Here is a 15,242-nt window from a genome sequence, read left to right as displayed (position 1 = left end):
TCCAAAAAAAGATTGAAATTAGTTTTGTGATTCCAATGTATTGTCTTCTCTTAATTTACACAGACACATAAAAAATAACATTTTATATATATAGTTTTTTTATGAATAGAACATAAATATCCATATTTTACAGACATTTGTATGTTATTAATATTTAAGGTCACTACGACATTCAGTTGTGTAATTTTTTTCTAAGTGTTCCTTTACTTAAGGTGCTATCTTCACACCACAATACTAGCAATACATATATAATACTAATGTAACATTATAATAATGCCAGAACCACTGATAATTCATCTAAAGTAAACAAAAAGTAGCTGGCAAAAAAAAAATGCTTATATATTTATTTTAATTTAATTATAATAATTTTCTGGAGGTTTAAATATCAGAAATCGTGTCCTTTTTACTGATTGGGGCGCTTATTCCCGCCTTCATTCTGACAGACCCCGCCTCCTAAACTGTGATTGGTGTCCGCTTCTTCGCTGTGATTGGCTGTTACCAACACACGTGGCGCATCCGTTCCACAGTCAAACGGCGCCCTCTAGTGGCTCAATCAAGCGACACTGCGGATACATGTCTGTCCCCAGAAAATTACATGTATAAACGTGCACACAAAATAACGTACTTAAAATATATTACCCCATCTAAAACATCTGGAACATTCTACAGAAAGTCACATCTACAACAGGACGTGACATCAGCTGGTTCTTCTGAAGACGATGGGAATAACTGATGGGAATTATGTTCCCTCATTTGTTTTTCTGTATGTTTGATCTTATTGCACCAGGAGTAAAGGCATAAAGTTATCCAAAAGCAGTGTGTAAGACTGGTGGAGGAGAACATGATGCCAAGATGCATTAAAACTGTGATTAAAAAACAGGGTTGTTTCACCAAATATTGATTTTTGAACTCTTAAAACTTTATGAATATGAACTTGTATTGTTTTATTTGCATTATTTGAGGTCTAAAAGCTCTGCATCTTTTTTTGTTGTTATTTCAGCCATTTCTTATTTTTTGGCAAATAAATGCTCTAAATGACAATATTTTTTTGGAATTTGGGAGAAATTTTGTCTGTGGTTTATAGAATAAAACAACAATTTTCATTTGACTCAAACATAAACCTATAAATAGCAAAAATAGAGAAATTGATTTAGAACTGAAGTGTTTTTTTTTCTTCCCAAAGCTGTGTATGAGGTAGAGATAGGGAAGGATCTTTAGATTCCCTCAGTTGTCTCACTCTTCCGCAAGAAGGCGCTGTTTAACTGGATTTATACTCACCGTCAACTGATGAGCATGTGCGCCTCTCCTCCTCCTTCTTCTCCTCCTCCTCTTCTCTCTCCTCTTCTCCATCATTCCTCCACTCCACTACAGCAGAAAGATCCCTGACTGAGAGAGAAGCAGGAGAAACTGAGGAAAAGCCCAGCCCAGAACCACCAGTCATGTCCTCTTCAGAAGGTTCGTACTCAATTCAGTTTATTATCATTATTATATATTATACACATATTTTCACTACATTGTGCATTTATACTGGGTTTGTGTCATTATGTGCCATTTATCGCAAACAGAACAAAAACATTTACATTAAGTTACAGTGTGTTCAAAATCAATGAATTTATCAAAGACTGCATCTTTCTATGGTTTGCATCTTCATTTAAGGTGGAATGAAACAATTAAAAAGACAAATTTAAGTTTAACAGTTATATAGTTCATCCCTGCTCCTTCAACTCTTCATTCCACCTTAAATTTTGCCACCTAAACAATGTAAATGCTGCACTATTTAATATGGAATAAAAAAAAATCAAAAAGCCAAATTGAGTTTATAAGCTAAATAGGTAAGTTTATCCGTGTGAAAGAAGATTAAAATTAGATTCTTTATTTTTTTTATTTCATCTTAAATAGTGCCACCTCAACAATGCGAATGCTGCACTATTTAAGGTGGAATTAAAAAACGAAACTAAAAGCCAAATCGAATTTATGAACGATTTAGTGTTTTCCTGTTTAAAGTCAAATTAAACTTGGCTTTCTTTCATTTTTAATTTCACCTTAAATGGTGCCACATTAACAATGCAAATGCTGCACCATTTAAGGTGGAATTGAAAAATTTCAGTTCAGTCCACCCCTCCTGGAAGGGGAGGAAAAAGAATGAAGGCTAAATTTGCCTTCATTCTTTTTTCATTCCACCTTAAATGGTGCAGCATTTAACTTAGTACATTTTGAGGCGCGTTCAGTCTATAAATTATTAATAATTCTTGTGAATGTAGGTAAAAATGAATGTTTAATGTTAAATTTTACCTTAAATTCTGCAGAATGCACTACGTAAACGCTGCAGTAGTTAAGGTGGAATGAAGGTGGAAGAAGCCAAGTTCACTTTATAAAGTTGCCCATTTCTATAAAAAAATAAATAAATAAGTAAATAAATAAATATATTGTGGAAGTGGAATGGAATCCATTTTTATAACACATAGTCTATTCTTGTTGAAAACAAAGTGGCTTCTTGAATGTTTCGTTCCACCTTAAATGGTGCAGACTCAAACGCTGCACCATTTAAGGTGGAATAAAAAACATTTTTTTTTAATCCTTAAACTGAGTCTTTTGTTAAGGGACATATTTTGTACTATATTCTTTTGCAGTTGTTTTTCCATGACTTGACTACTAATATGAACAGCTGAGCATTTAGTTTGCTCAATGAAATTAAACGCTGGTAATGCTGGTAGACTCAAATCAAGTGAAAACTGAAATAGGCAGTCCTGTTTCCAGATTATTATTCCAGCAGATATTATAGAAGACAGTGTTGGGCTGGGCTGCTGCAACCAAGCTCACACAACCACATGCTTCACAACTTCATACTTCAGCAAGAATCAGTCATCGAAGAAACCAACAGACTGAAGCTGAATCTGCCAGTGAATCTGATCTCTTTATTTCAGACATTTCTCACACACTCATCCCATAAATCTGATCTCTTTACTCGAGCTCTGTTTGTGTCTGTGGGTAAATCACACTTATAGCTTATCGATGGAGGATCACAGGCAGGGTTGTCCCTCCTCCTCTTTGTGTGGAGGTACTGCAGAGTGCACCGCAAAGCCTGCATTTCGCTGAGCTCGCACCTCCCTCTGGACTCTGCAGCCCATTGATCTGCCAAACTGCTGAATAGAAGCAGGGAAGACGGGGGTGTACACTGAGCACACTCAGGACGATGCTGCTCTGAGTTACGATTCATTACCTCCACAATTAGTGTGAGCAGATGAACTATAGATGAAAAAAAAGCCATGTGTTTTTATTTCCAGCTATGAAAAGTGGATGATTTGTTAGTTTTTTTCTTTGCATTTTAAAAAGTATGCATTCATACTTTCAGCCAAATACAATTAGCATGTTATTTTAAAACGAAATTTTCTGTATACGGATCCTTCAATCTGTTAAAGTTAATCCCCTCAATATATACATTTTCTCGATTGTTTGATATAAAATGCTACATTATGGAGAAACTGTCCTTCTCAGCATTTCAGAGAAAGGCAGTGGGTCAGTGTTTTTTTTGTGTGTGTTGATCGTAGAGTAGAGTAAATGTACTGACTTAAATGTTTGTTTTTACAATAGTGGTAATAGGAACCAGACATCTCAACAGTATTAATATTTAAATATTACAACCCCAAATACATATATATATATATATATATATATATATATATATATATATATCATGATAGTTTCGATTCTTATTAAATTAAATTAAATTAAATTCTGATGTGATTAATTAACGTTAAAATTACGTTAAAGTTTCCAGATGCATAAATTCATTACTTTTTTTTAATTTATTCTGTTATTTAAAGCACTTACAGTACTGAATTTGTTATTTTTTTTTGTTTGCAGTTTATATGCATGCACTAAATATGTTGCACTTTAGTTTAGTGGTAGATTGTACCACAAGTTACTGTTTATGAAACAGTTATATTTAGGCCTGTCACAATAACATTTTAAAAAATATATACTGTACATATATATTTAAGATATATCATCCTAGAAATGATTGCGATAAACTGATATACTTATAATAGAATTGAATAACAAACCATTCATGCTTCTTTACAAACCACACATTTTTAATTAATCATATTTTGGAAAATATATACTCTTTTCTTTACCTTTACTGCACTCACTGTTATATATGTGAACATACAAATGCTAAATGATTCATTAATATTTAATTTGTTGCATAAGTATATATATTTTTAAATTAAGTTTATAAGTTGTAATGTTTCATCATATCCTAAAATATTGTGATATGATTTTAGGGCAATATCGCCCATCCCTAGCCACCATTGAAGTACTATATGGTGTAATACAGTCTGGAGTATCTGTCCAAACTTTCCTTGACAGCAATATAGCAACAATATTGAGAGGAACCAAGACTTGAAAGCGAAAAAGAGTATTTGTCTTCCACTGTGCAGAGACTGTAGTGGTGTTTCTTTTTTTTTAAGAGCTGATAAATATTTTTTTCTTCACAGAGTCGGCGTGGGACGACCAAAGTGCCTTCAATTATGGTGAGTACCATCATTTAATACACCTGTATGAAAAGCAATACAAACATCACCAATTTCAGTTGACTGACCAATGAAAAACCTGTTCCCTCTAGACTACGAGACGTTGCGAACCACGGGGGTCATTCTTGCGGTGGTAATGTTTGTGGCCGGGATCCTCATAGCCCTGAGTAAGTGTTCTGACCTGCAGGCTCCTACACTGTGCCCACTGTCATTCATTCTCCTACTACTTTATCACTCTAAAATGAATAGGATTCTCCATGCACCACCCACAAATGCATACTTTCAGAACTGTCATTTTGAGTTATTTAGTTTTTCTTATATGTATACATTTGATGGGGTCTATATTTCAATTTCAATTTAAGTTTAAATTGTGTTGAGAGTTATAGTGGCATGCTAAAGTATTCATACCCCTTGTACCTTTTCACATTTTGTCACCTAACAACCACAAACTTAACCCTCCTGTTATGTTCCGGGTCAATTTGACGCATTTTAAAGTTTAAAATAGTTCAATATGTTTTATCAGTATGAAACTTCTTCAGTTTTTCTTAATTAGTATAATCAACATATCATATTAAAATGGTTCATCTCACATATTTGCAACCACCCCCTGCAAAAACTAAAACAAAATTGCAATGTTATATATAATTTGTAAAACTATTGTTATTGTACGCAATAATATCGCCAATATTTTTGAATATGGTGAGCGATATTATACCTTATATTATAATCTACACAGATTTCTCTTCCTTACAGTAAGGTTAGAATTCCATTATTAAGTCCAAGGGTGAGCCCTGGTTAGCAAGAGCTTAGCCAGCCAGCTAGTTAGCAGCGCTAGTCAGTCGCGGTTATAATGCCGCCTCTGATAGGGGGCGCTATCAGCTAGTGGTTAATCCCACATAGCTTGCTTTAACACTGTAAATGCACAGACTACAATCTGATATACTCGCCTCCAGTGTTGGGCTTGTTACTTTGTTACTCTACTACAAAGTAATTAGTTACCAGTAAAAGTAACTATTGCTTTACTTTTGCATACCTATCAAGTTTTAAATAAAAAAATAAGGAAAGATTTTCGCCACCCACTTTGAGCCGTCCCACCATCCCAACTGAGGTTCAGTATCCCTTACATTTTAAGACAGGTTGACAAGAAATCTAAAATAGCCACCTGTGAATCAATTACACACAATTACAATTAAATAATCACAATCTAATAGACCTACCTTTGAACGGGAAATTTACAGAAAAATACTAATACGAGGGGACGTGGGGGGGACGAGGGAAAATACGGTATTTTCCGGGCCAAAACGGGAGACTTGACAGGTATGCTTTTGAATAAAAAATGTTTTAAAAAGGTAATTTAGCGGCTTAAGTAACATGCAGTAACAGGGTGTCAGAAATGGTAACGGCGTTATAGTTACAGTCAGAGTAATTAGTTACATTACTCGTTACTGAAAAAAGTAGCTGCTTTAGTAAAGCCGTTTATTTCAACACCGTTATTCCCATTACTGCTCGCCTCTGAATGACGAAAGAGCTTTTGACAAATGTAAAGGATTTTAAGTCTGCCTTATTGTCTGAAAAATACAGTATCAAGCATAAAGATACTCGCTGGTGAGCGACACATCATGGTCGATTGGTATTCCACTTAAATTTTTGTTTTTAAGTAGCTAAATTCAACAATTTAAATGGATATCTGCATATTTTTGGACATACAATGTATACCAAATGATAAAACTCTCCAATGTGTAATGTGTAAGTCCTTATCCACAGGCAAACATTTTTCTTTTTATCACCCGTAGTCTAAAATGTTGTGACATACCCATCCTGTTTCTGTCTCAAACATGTTCTCTTTCTCAACATTTTCTTACCTTGAACAGGTAAAAAATTCAAATGCTCAAAATCGTCCAAGTAAGAACACGAGCACGAGTGTGAAAAGCCTGCTCTATGCATGTTGAATGAGTTGGAAATGGAAAGATGCAGAAACAAAAGGAAAGAAAGCGGACCTTCTCCCAGAAGACTCGTCACTGCAAAAGATCCAGCTGTTTAAATGCTGTTTATGGGTTTAAGGCTTGCCAGACTGACTAACGGCTTCCCTGAGACTGAAAACACTGCCTATCCATATAAACAGAGGAAGTGACTTAAAAACACATTAAGAAAGAAAAAATACTAATACATACACTTATTTAAATTTCAAAAACACCTACAATTATTAAGTCAGGTGGTTTTTGATGGTGATGGTAGTTGAAAATTTCTGTTTTTCCTCATGAAATGAATTATAGAGGCAAGGTAGAGGCAAAAACTTTATATAAAAAGTCTCTATCTTGATAATAAAAAAAATATTATAATAAAGATAACTTCAAATTCCAGCTATATAACTATAGCTTAGTATCAAAAACAGTAAATGTTTATACATACAAGAAAATAATTATAATACATTTATCAAATTATATTTTCAACATCTTTTATAATTCATTATAGATCATTTTTTTGCCAATTGGTAAAATCAGTCCGTATCTCTGTAAAGCTGCTTTGTGACAACATTATTAGTAAAAAGTGCTATATAAATCAATTTAAACTGAACTAAATGGAAATAAATAATTTGGATTATAAAATTTGACTGTATGGTTACAGCATTTAAAATGGATTAAAATATTATACAGCTTTTAAAAACGTCTTCTTTTGGGTCTTACGGACTAAACAAGAACTCAACATTATTATACAATTATACGTTGTAGTTATACTGTTATACTGTTGCTTTGTGCTTCCTCAAGTAAAGCTGCTTTATTACATTTATAACACTTGTCATAAAAAAAACACTATACTAAACAATTTGAACTGAATTAAATAAGCAGCTAAAGGTCTCTTTATATGGACAGGCAGTGTGAATGTGTGAATGCTAAAACGCAGAGCATGTTATTTTCCCTCAGAAAGTGCAAAAACGATTTCTCTAATGCAAAGGTTTGACCAAAAATCTAAATTACACAACCTCATTATAAGATTAAAAGCATAATTTAGCTTTGCACTGCAGTTATAACGGCTAATAATGTACGCTAACAAGTAGTGGAAGCTTATAGCTAGCGTTAGCATCTGTGTGATTAGCCGTGATTAACTGTGTCTCATACTTATACTACTGGTCAACAAGCAGCTTATTTATTTTATCTTTAACTTATTAATGACTTTATTACTGCACCTCTTCACCTGTCAGACCTCTATCAAATTCTTCTCTTCACTGCTGAAGCTGAGACTTAGTCCTTAACTATGTTAAGCTAAAGAGCTAACGGCTAAAGTTGTTGTTTCCATGTGGGTCAGCCAGAACTGACTCTTCCTGTAGCAGTTTTTTCTCCAGTTTCAGAGTCTCCAGAGTCTCTTTTAAAGGTGTAGGAAACAGTACTCACTCTCTCTGGCTTCATCTGTCATTTTATTTTTATTAGTTACATAGTTCTCTGTGTTTTATCTGTGTCTTTTTCTAGTTATTTTGATCAAGTAACACAGTCTGTTCCAGCAATGCTTTACTACAGACACAGGCTTTGGATTTTTTTAAATCCCCAAATAATAATAATAAAAAAATAATAAATAAATAAATAAATAAATAATAATAGTCTGTTCCAGCACTGATTTACTACAGACACAGGCTTTGGAATTTTATAAAATTTAATTTAATTTTTTAAATCTCTTAATTATAATTTCCAAAGCGCAGGTTTATTTCCTTTGCTAGTTGCCTGCTAATGGATGTTAACCAATTAATTGTTTACTTAAAATCACCCCTCTCTTGTTTTAAACATTAAATGATATTTTCTCATTTTTATTTTACAATATAATTTTACAAAATATTTTTTATAATAATAAAATTACTTTTTTTCCACTTTTAGTTGATTTGTTTTCCATAAAGGCCCTGTCAGTTTACTGCAACATTTTGTAAACTTTGTAAATTTTGTCAAGTTTGTACCATTTCCAGTTATTGACTGAACCTGAAGAGCTTAAATGACAAAAATAAAGAACAAAAAAGTAGAAGTGTTCTAAAAATTTTTGACCAGTTTTGTACATAAATAATTAGCATGTTTTTTTTTTTCTCTAAGGCAAGTGTGTAATTTAGGATTGCAGTTAGCATAATGCTAAACGTTAGCTTCTAGCTTTATTGACTTGCTAGCCTTGTGTCTCCAGTGCAATCTAATAATAATTAAAGTATCCAGCTGGTTTAAGGGGTTAAGGTAAATTATATATTGTGAATTAGATTTTTGGTCGAACCATCACTAAACTGTACCTGTTATTTTACGACAACAATGCTATCAGTTTTGGAAATTACATTTACAATTACAATACATTTAACGTTACTCAAAAGTTCCTGTCCTGCAGAATGGTTGAAGATGATTGTGGTTCTGCATGCCTTTTGCTGACTGAAGTTCTAGTGAATGATTTTTTGCACAGTCGCTGAGCTCTTCTGTTATTGTCTATCAGGCACGATAACCCTTTTCTCCTGTTTATTTTCTTCAGCTCAAGTCCAGTGGAACGCCCTCCAAAGACAGAAGGTAAAGATCATGAATGCCAACACATACATAGTTTTAAGAGCTATTGCACAAATACTGTCCTGGAGAAGAAAGTCGTCACTGGTGTACTAAGTAACAGACATACAGACAGGTATATAATAGAAAACCACAACATTGTGAGTGCTGGAAAGAAAGATCCAGAGCGCACTGTCACTATCTACTGTTCGCAGAAGACTACATAAACAAAAGTACAGAGGTTTCACCAGAAATTGAAAACCAGTAATTAACAAGAAGAAGAGGAAATCCAGGCTGGAATTTCAAGACTGATGAGACAAAGATTGCCGCTTGCAGCTATATTTATTATTACTATTATTTTTCTGCTAATGCTTTTGGGCTAAGTGTGAAATACTATCATACTCTGATACTGTAATATTTATTTATGAGATGATATCATACCATGAAAATCCCGCACCATACTCTTTGCAACCTTAGCAGAATGCTCCCAAAATTAGCATTTGAGTTCAGAATTTCTAGTTTTCCATTTGACATTTCATCTTCTTCTCCCTGCAGTACCTCCACAGACGGTATAGAGGCGTCTATCTACCATGGAGGCACCTGGACAAGCTGATGTACTCGAGACTGCTCTTAAGAATGTGGAGGAGAGCTGCACGTGATTGTCCTCTACTTTTTATTCCGGACTCCTTCTGTTTAAATTTGAGGTCTTATCCTGTAAGAATAGTTTGTTTTCAGAATGTTCTCGTTTATTTATTCTTCACTTCATGAGAAAGATCTAAGTTGTACTTCTGCTCACTGGATACTGTATGGGTTCTACCTCATATCTCCAATATACAGGCATAACGTTACTGTGTTGGGTACAATGTTGAGTCAGACACACACTGGTCCACTACTCTGAGCATATGGTGTATTTGGGTGGTGGTGTTTGGATGGTGTCGCTAATACATGGTCCACGCTTGAGCATGGTCCACCTAACAAGGTCTTAGAGCTAGAGGATGGCCAACACAATTTCAACATCAACAATGTAGACGTTTCCAATAAAGTGGCCAGCTGCACACTCGTGTTACTTTACATACTATACATTGGCAATGGACTGCTCATCTGTTCAGCTCACTATTGGTGTCTCGTGGTGTGTATGTAAATTGACCCATTTAATTAAAGAATGTCAGAATCATTTTATTACCCTTTTTTATCCACATATATGAGATAAATAAGCATTATCGACTGTTTAAATTTCATTCAAATGGTTTAACTTTAAGGTACAGCAATAATATTCCATTATAACCACATTTAACCATCCAAATGTAGATATTAGTAGTCATATTTTTGGTTTATAATGCACAAAATTGGGTAATCAAATTATTCACACTTTACCGATCATCATTTATTATTAATCTGTGAAAAAGGTGCATTAATTCATTTAAATTGCCTCTTTTGTCACTACTTGGTTCAATTGATTGAATTAGTATGCACATAATATAAAATGCATATAAAATAAACATTAAATCATTTTTAATTTATAGTACAGTGATTCCATAACACCAATGCTATGGTAAAGGTTCCATGCTCCTAAAATAAGTAAAAATATTATTTTTCCTATTTTTAAACTTTGATTAAATGGGTTAATTTCTACACCTCTATCCTATCCTCCAAAATCTCACCTTTATTTGCCTTTATTTTAAAAGTTTTAAGTAAGTTTTTAGTTTTAAACGTTTACACTAACAGCATTACAGGGAAGGCTAGTACGTATATAATGATGAACAACTTCGCAAAACAATCTACGCACAACCTCTTACACTGCACTGCTTCTGTTACAGGCTTCTAATACTTCTAATATTTACGGTTAGCATGTAAAACTAATGCAGATTGAAACGTTACGTTGAGAAATGTCCACGAGTTCTGGTACCTGGACCACATTTGGTACCTTTGTAGTTTTTAATCTGTGTTCATATATGATATACAGTATACTTAAAAAGTGGAACTGTTTATTGCAAAAAATAAGATGTCAATAAAAAGATTCAGAATGGTCAGTACGTCTTTTATTAATTTATTTGAAAGAACAGTGGAGAGTGATTAAGTGATTCTGCATCAGGAAAAACTGGTACTAAAGACATACAAAGGAAAACCTCCTGAAAATAATAATAAAAAAAAAAAACTCCTGAAAATGTTTTATAGAAGTAGTCTAGAACAATGATATATATTTTGATTGTTTCTTAAAATACAAGAAATAAATATTTCTATAATTTGTGTTAATGTTTTAAAAGGAATAAAGAACCATGTCAAGCAGGTTAGGGCAATATATTAATTATCAGTATTTTCAGAACTTTTATATATATATATATATGAAAAAATATATATATCTATTATATTATATATTTTTTTAATAAGAGTTTAAAAAAATACTGATAATTTATGCATACCACCAAGAATGCAATCGTCATTTGGTTATTATTAAAAATTTAATACAATCATGCACCCCTGATTTATTTCCAGAAGTATTTATGCCAGACAATTATTAATATTAGACATTTTGTTTCCTTTTGTGTGTATTGGAACAACTAAAAAAAAAAAAAGAAAAAAGGGCAAATTTGATATGAATTCACACAAAACTCCAAAAATGGACCAGACAAAAATGTTGGCTCCCTCAACTTAGTATTTTGTTGCACACTTTTTGGAAAAAAAATAACTGAAATCAATCACTTTCCTATATCCATCAACAAGTTTCTTCCACATCTCAGCTAGAATTCTGGACCAATCTTTTTCTGCAAACTGCTTCAGGTCTCTCATATTTTAAATACTTAATTTAATCTGGAAACATTTCAAGGGTGCCAATACATTCGGCCATGACTGTATATTTATTACTTGGATATTAGATATTAATGGTTTAATCCAGTGGTGTGCAGTTAATATAATGGGTACCCCTCCTGCAACACCCCCACTGAGTTGGGTTGATTGGATTGGTGTGTAATTCAAAAAATACATGAATGCACATAATATGAACACATTAAAATAAACATCAAATCATTTTTAATTTAGGGGGACTGTAAATAGTTATTGTGGTGCTTCTGAATAAATGGATAATCTCCTGTGATGGGGAAAAAAGTTTAGATTTCAGTAATATTAAAAGAAGAAGAGGTAAAGGCCTTTTTTCACAACCTGTATTTGTATACAGCTTGATAAAAGGTCAGTAAAATTCACATAAATCACACATTTAGTTAAAAAAATCATCTGACAAGTGAACAGTACAAAAGAGAAGCAAAAATTAAAAACACTTGAGACACAACTTTACCAGCACATTTTAATGCAATTCAGACAAATCAGTTATTACATATGTGTTATTACATTCATTGTGAGCCAGTAAGTGTGAGTAGTTTGCATCTGTTAGGCCTGTTAGAATAATTTAAATTTCTTTTGACAATAAATTGTTCCAGAAATAATTGCGATAAAACTATACTGTTATCATTATCATAACATGAGAGCATTTAATGCCACTTATAATAATATAATGATAAGATAATATAATGTAATATACCTGTAGGCCTGTCTCTATAACTATAAATATTGTTTTAGATTATATAGTGTTCCAGAAATAATTGTGATTAATGGTATTACACATAATCTTGTGTAATACCATTGTCATTTTAAGATGATTTTTTTTGCCACTGATTTATTATAATTTTATTTGGAACATACAGACATTGAGAAAAATGGTTATCATCAATATCAACAAAGCATTAATAAAATAAAATCACCAGTTTGAACAAGCACATGGCATATCAGCTAATTTGCATTAACAGGTTCTCATCACTCTCAGCAAACACAATGATAAGTATTAAGGTCACATTTATATACTAGTACATCTGAAAATCTGAATATGATTGAAAAAAGTACTTGATTTCAGTATTCAGTAATAATTATGGCTTACAGCCAATGAAAAAAATAGACCAATTGGTACTTTTGACAGTTGCCAAGTCCTGCTGGAAAATGAAATCTTCAAGTTGTCAGCCTTGACTATCAGTAAATTTTACATTTCATTTGAAAATCCAAACTGCTTGAGGTCTAGTGTGAAGTTTCCACCAATCAGTGATGGTTTGGAGAGTCATGTCTGTCATCTGCTGGTGTTGATCCACTGTGTTTTACTATCAAGTCTAAAGTCAGTGCAGTTTTGTTTTCCTACAAAATCTTACAGCACTTCATATCTTACAGTTTCCCTCTGCTACTGACAACTTTTATGGAGATGCGGATTTCATTTTCCAGCAGGACTTTTCCAGCACACTGCCCACACTACTGCCAAAAGTACCATTTGGTGTTATATAATATTCAAATTTTCTTAAATTTCATACATCTATATGATATATGAGTTTTACGTTTTGAACTGAATTACTGAAAAGAAAAAGTAACTTTTCAATGATATTAAATTTTTTATGACATCATAAGTATAATGTCACATAATTATTGTGACAGGCCTATATACTGGTCAAGTGAAATATATTGAAATATATTCCATATCAAAATGAAAGAAAACACAATATCTTGGTCACCACAAATGATTGCTATATGTCATGTCCATATATTATATTGTATTTATATTAAAATCCTAATTATCATGACTGATTATCAGTCTTAGCAGTGTTAATCTATTATTATTACCAATTATTATTATACTTCACTTTGCTGAACTGCCATTGAAGTATCCTACACTTTCTATCTTTCTGCTTTCTGATTACACGAAGGCCTCCAACTCATTCTTATAAATCCACAATCATTTCACTGGGCCTTAAAGGGAAGTAATGACAGAACAATGTATTTCCCCCTTATTTAAATCACCAGAGTACTTAAGGCAAGGCAAGGCGGGTGATTCACAGGTGATAAATCCCTTGGTCATTCCTTTAGGTTTGTATTCTCTGACTCAGTAATAAAAACTACAATCATGTAAAAACTCCATACAATCGAGTAAAAAAAAAACCCGCACTGACACATACATCAACTTCGTACTACATTCAAATACGCTGCAGTTGATACTGTATATATACACTGTATATATACATAGACATACATATATATATATAGAGAGAGAGAGACACAATGTGAATTACATAATATCACTACACATACTGTAGAGCGAAGGTCACCTTTGATGTCTGACATTTCTTTCGCCCCCTCATCAGAGTGACTCATCAGAACAGACTCAGCGATGACACGTCGGCTACATATTCCCCCCTACATGCTTTTTCACACACAGGTCAAGAAAGGTCACAGCGAGAACATGATACCCACAACGAACATAAATAATAAAAAAAAAACAAAATGTAACATTCCTGAGCTTTACGGACTTGAATCGTCACAGCTGCGCACTCTCACATATAAAGAAATGAAGGTGCTGGAGGTACTGCTTATAAGTATTTCTCACTTTCGCATCACTTTTATGAAAATGTTTCATTTACAACCAAATTTGGGTCTTCTACACATCTATCATACACCCTGCGCAAGGTGCTTCAAGATGTTTTTTGCTATCTTATACCCCACCAACACCCTATTTTTTTTAGGCCTTGCCCCCTGCACTGTTAAAATAGTGTCAGAGTTTAGGAATAAATCTACACTGATGGTTTGGCGTGGTGGTCTTGAAGTGAGGTGTGTTTAGGTGAATATCTGCTTGTGATGCTATTTTCTTGGCGGAAAACCTATAGGTGCACCTGACATGCGTACACCAGACTTTTTTTTTTTTTATTTTTTTTTTTATAATTTTATTTCTAATATTTCCCATTTTCTCCCCAATTTAGCACAGCCAATTACCCAACCCACTCAATAGGACCCCCCCTAGCCCTTGTAATGCCCCAACACACCAGAAGGGTGAAGACTAATACATGCTGCCTTCGATACATGTGAAGCCAGCAACCGCTTCTTTTTAATCTGCTGCCGCTAACGCTCGGAGGAAAGCGCAGCAGCTCGGTTCTGATACATCAGCTCACAGACGCCCTGTGCTGCAGACATCACCCTAGAAGTGATGTGGGGAGAGAGAGAGAGAGAGCGCCATCTATCCCCCCCCGGAGGGAGCAGGGCCAATTTTGCTCCCTCTGAGCGCCGGCAGCTTGATGGCAAAGCTGCATATATACCCAACTTTTTGTGGGGAGAGAGCGCCATCTACCCACCCGGAGGGAGCAGGGCCAATTTTGCTCCCTCTGAGCGCCGACAGCTTGATGGCAAAGCTGCACGT

At 33.8% G+C, this 15,242-nt stretch overlaps 1 protein-coding gene across 1 annotated transcript; it reads left to right on the top strand.

The window, feature by feature from the left end:
* Positions 1-1,266: 1,266 nt before the first annotated feature.
* fxyd7 (FXYD domain containing ion transport regulator 7) lies at positions 1,267-11,058 on the top strand. Its single transcript, XM_007250800.4, has 6 exons — positions 1,267-1,455; positions 4,500-4,535; positions 4,628-4,702; positions 6,407-6,437; positions 9,021-9,055; positions 9,584-11,058. Exons 1-6 carry the CDS (start codon positions 1,440-1,442, stop codon positions 9,601-9,603), a joined length of 213 nt encoding a protein of 70 aa, XP_007250862.1. The 5' UTR covers positions 1,267-1,439; the 3' UTR covers positions 9,604-11,058.
* Positions 11,059-15,242: the final 4,184 nt, after the last annotated feature.

This window comes from Astyanax mexicanus, chromosome 6, assembly GCF_023375975.1.
Source record: "Astyanax mexicanus isolate ESR-SI-001 chromosome 6, AstMex3_surface, whole genome shotgun sequence".
Lineage (NCBI taxonomy): Eukaryota > Metazoa > Chordata > Actinopteri > Characiformes > Acestrorhamphidae > Astyanax > Astyanax mexicanus.
The sequence above is the reverse complement of the archived record's forward strand: the minus strand, read 5'-3'. Positions and strand labels throughout refer to the sequence as shown.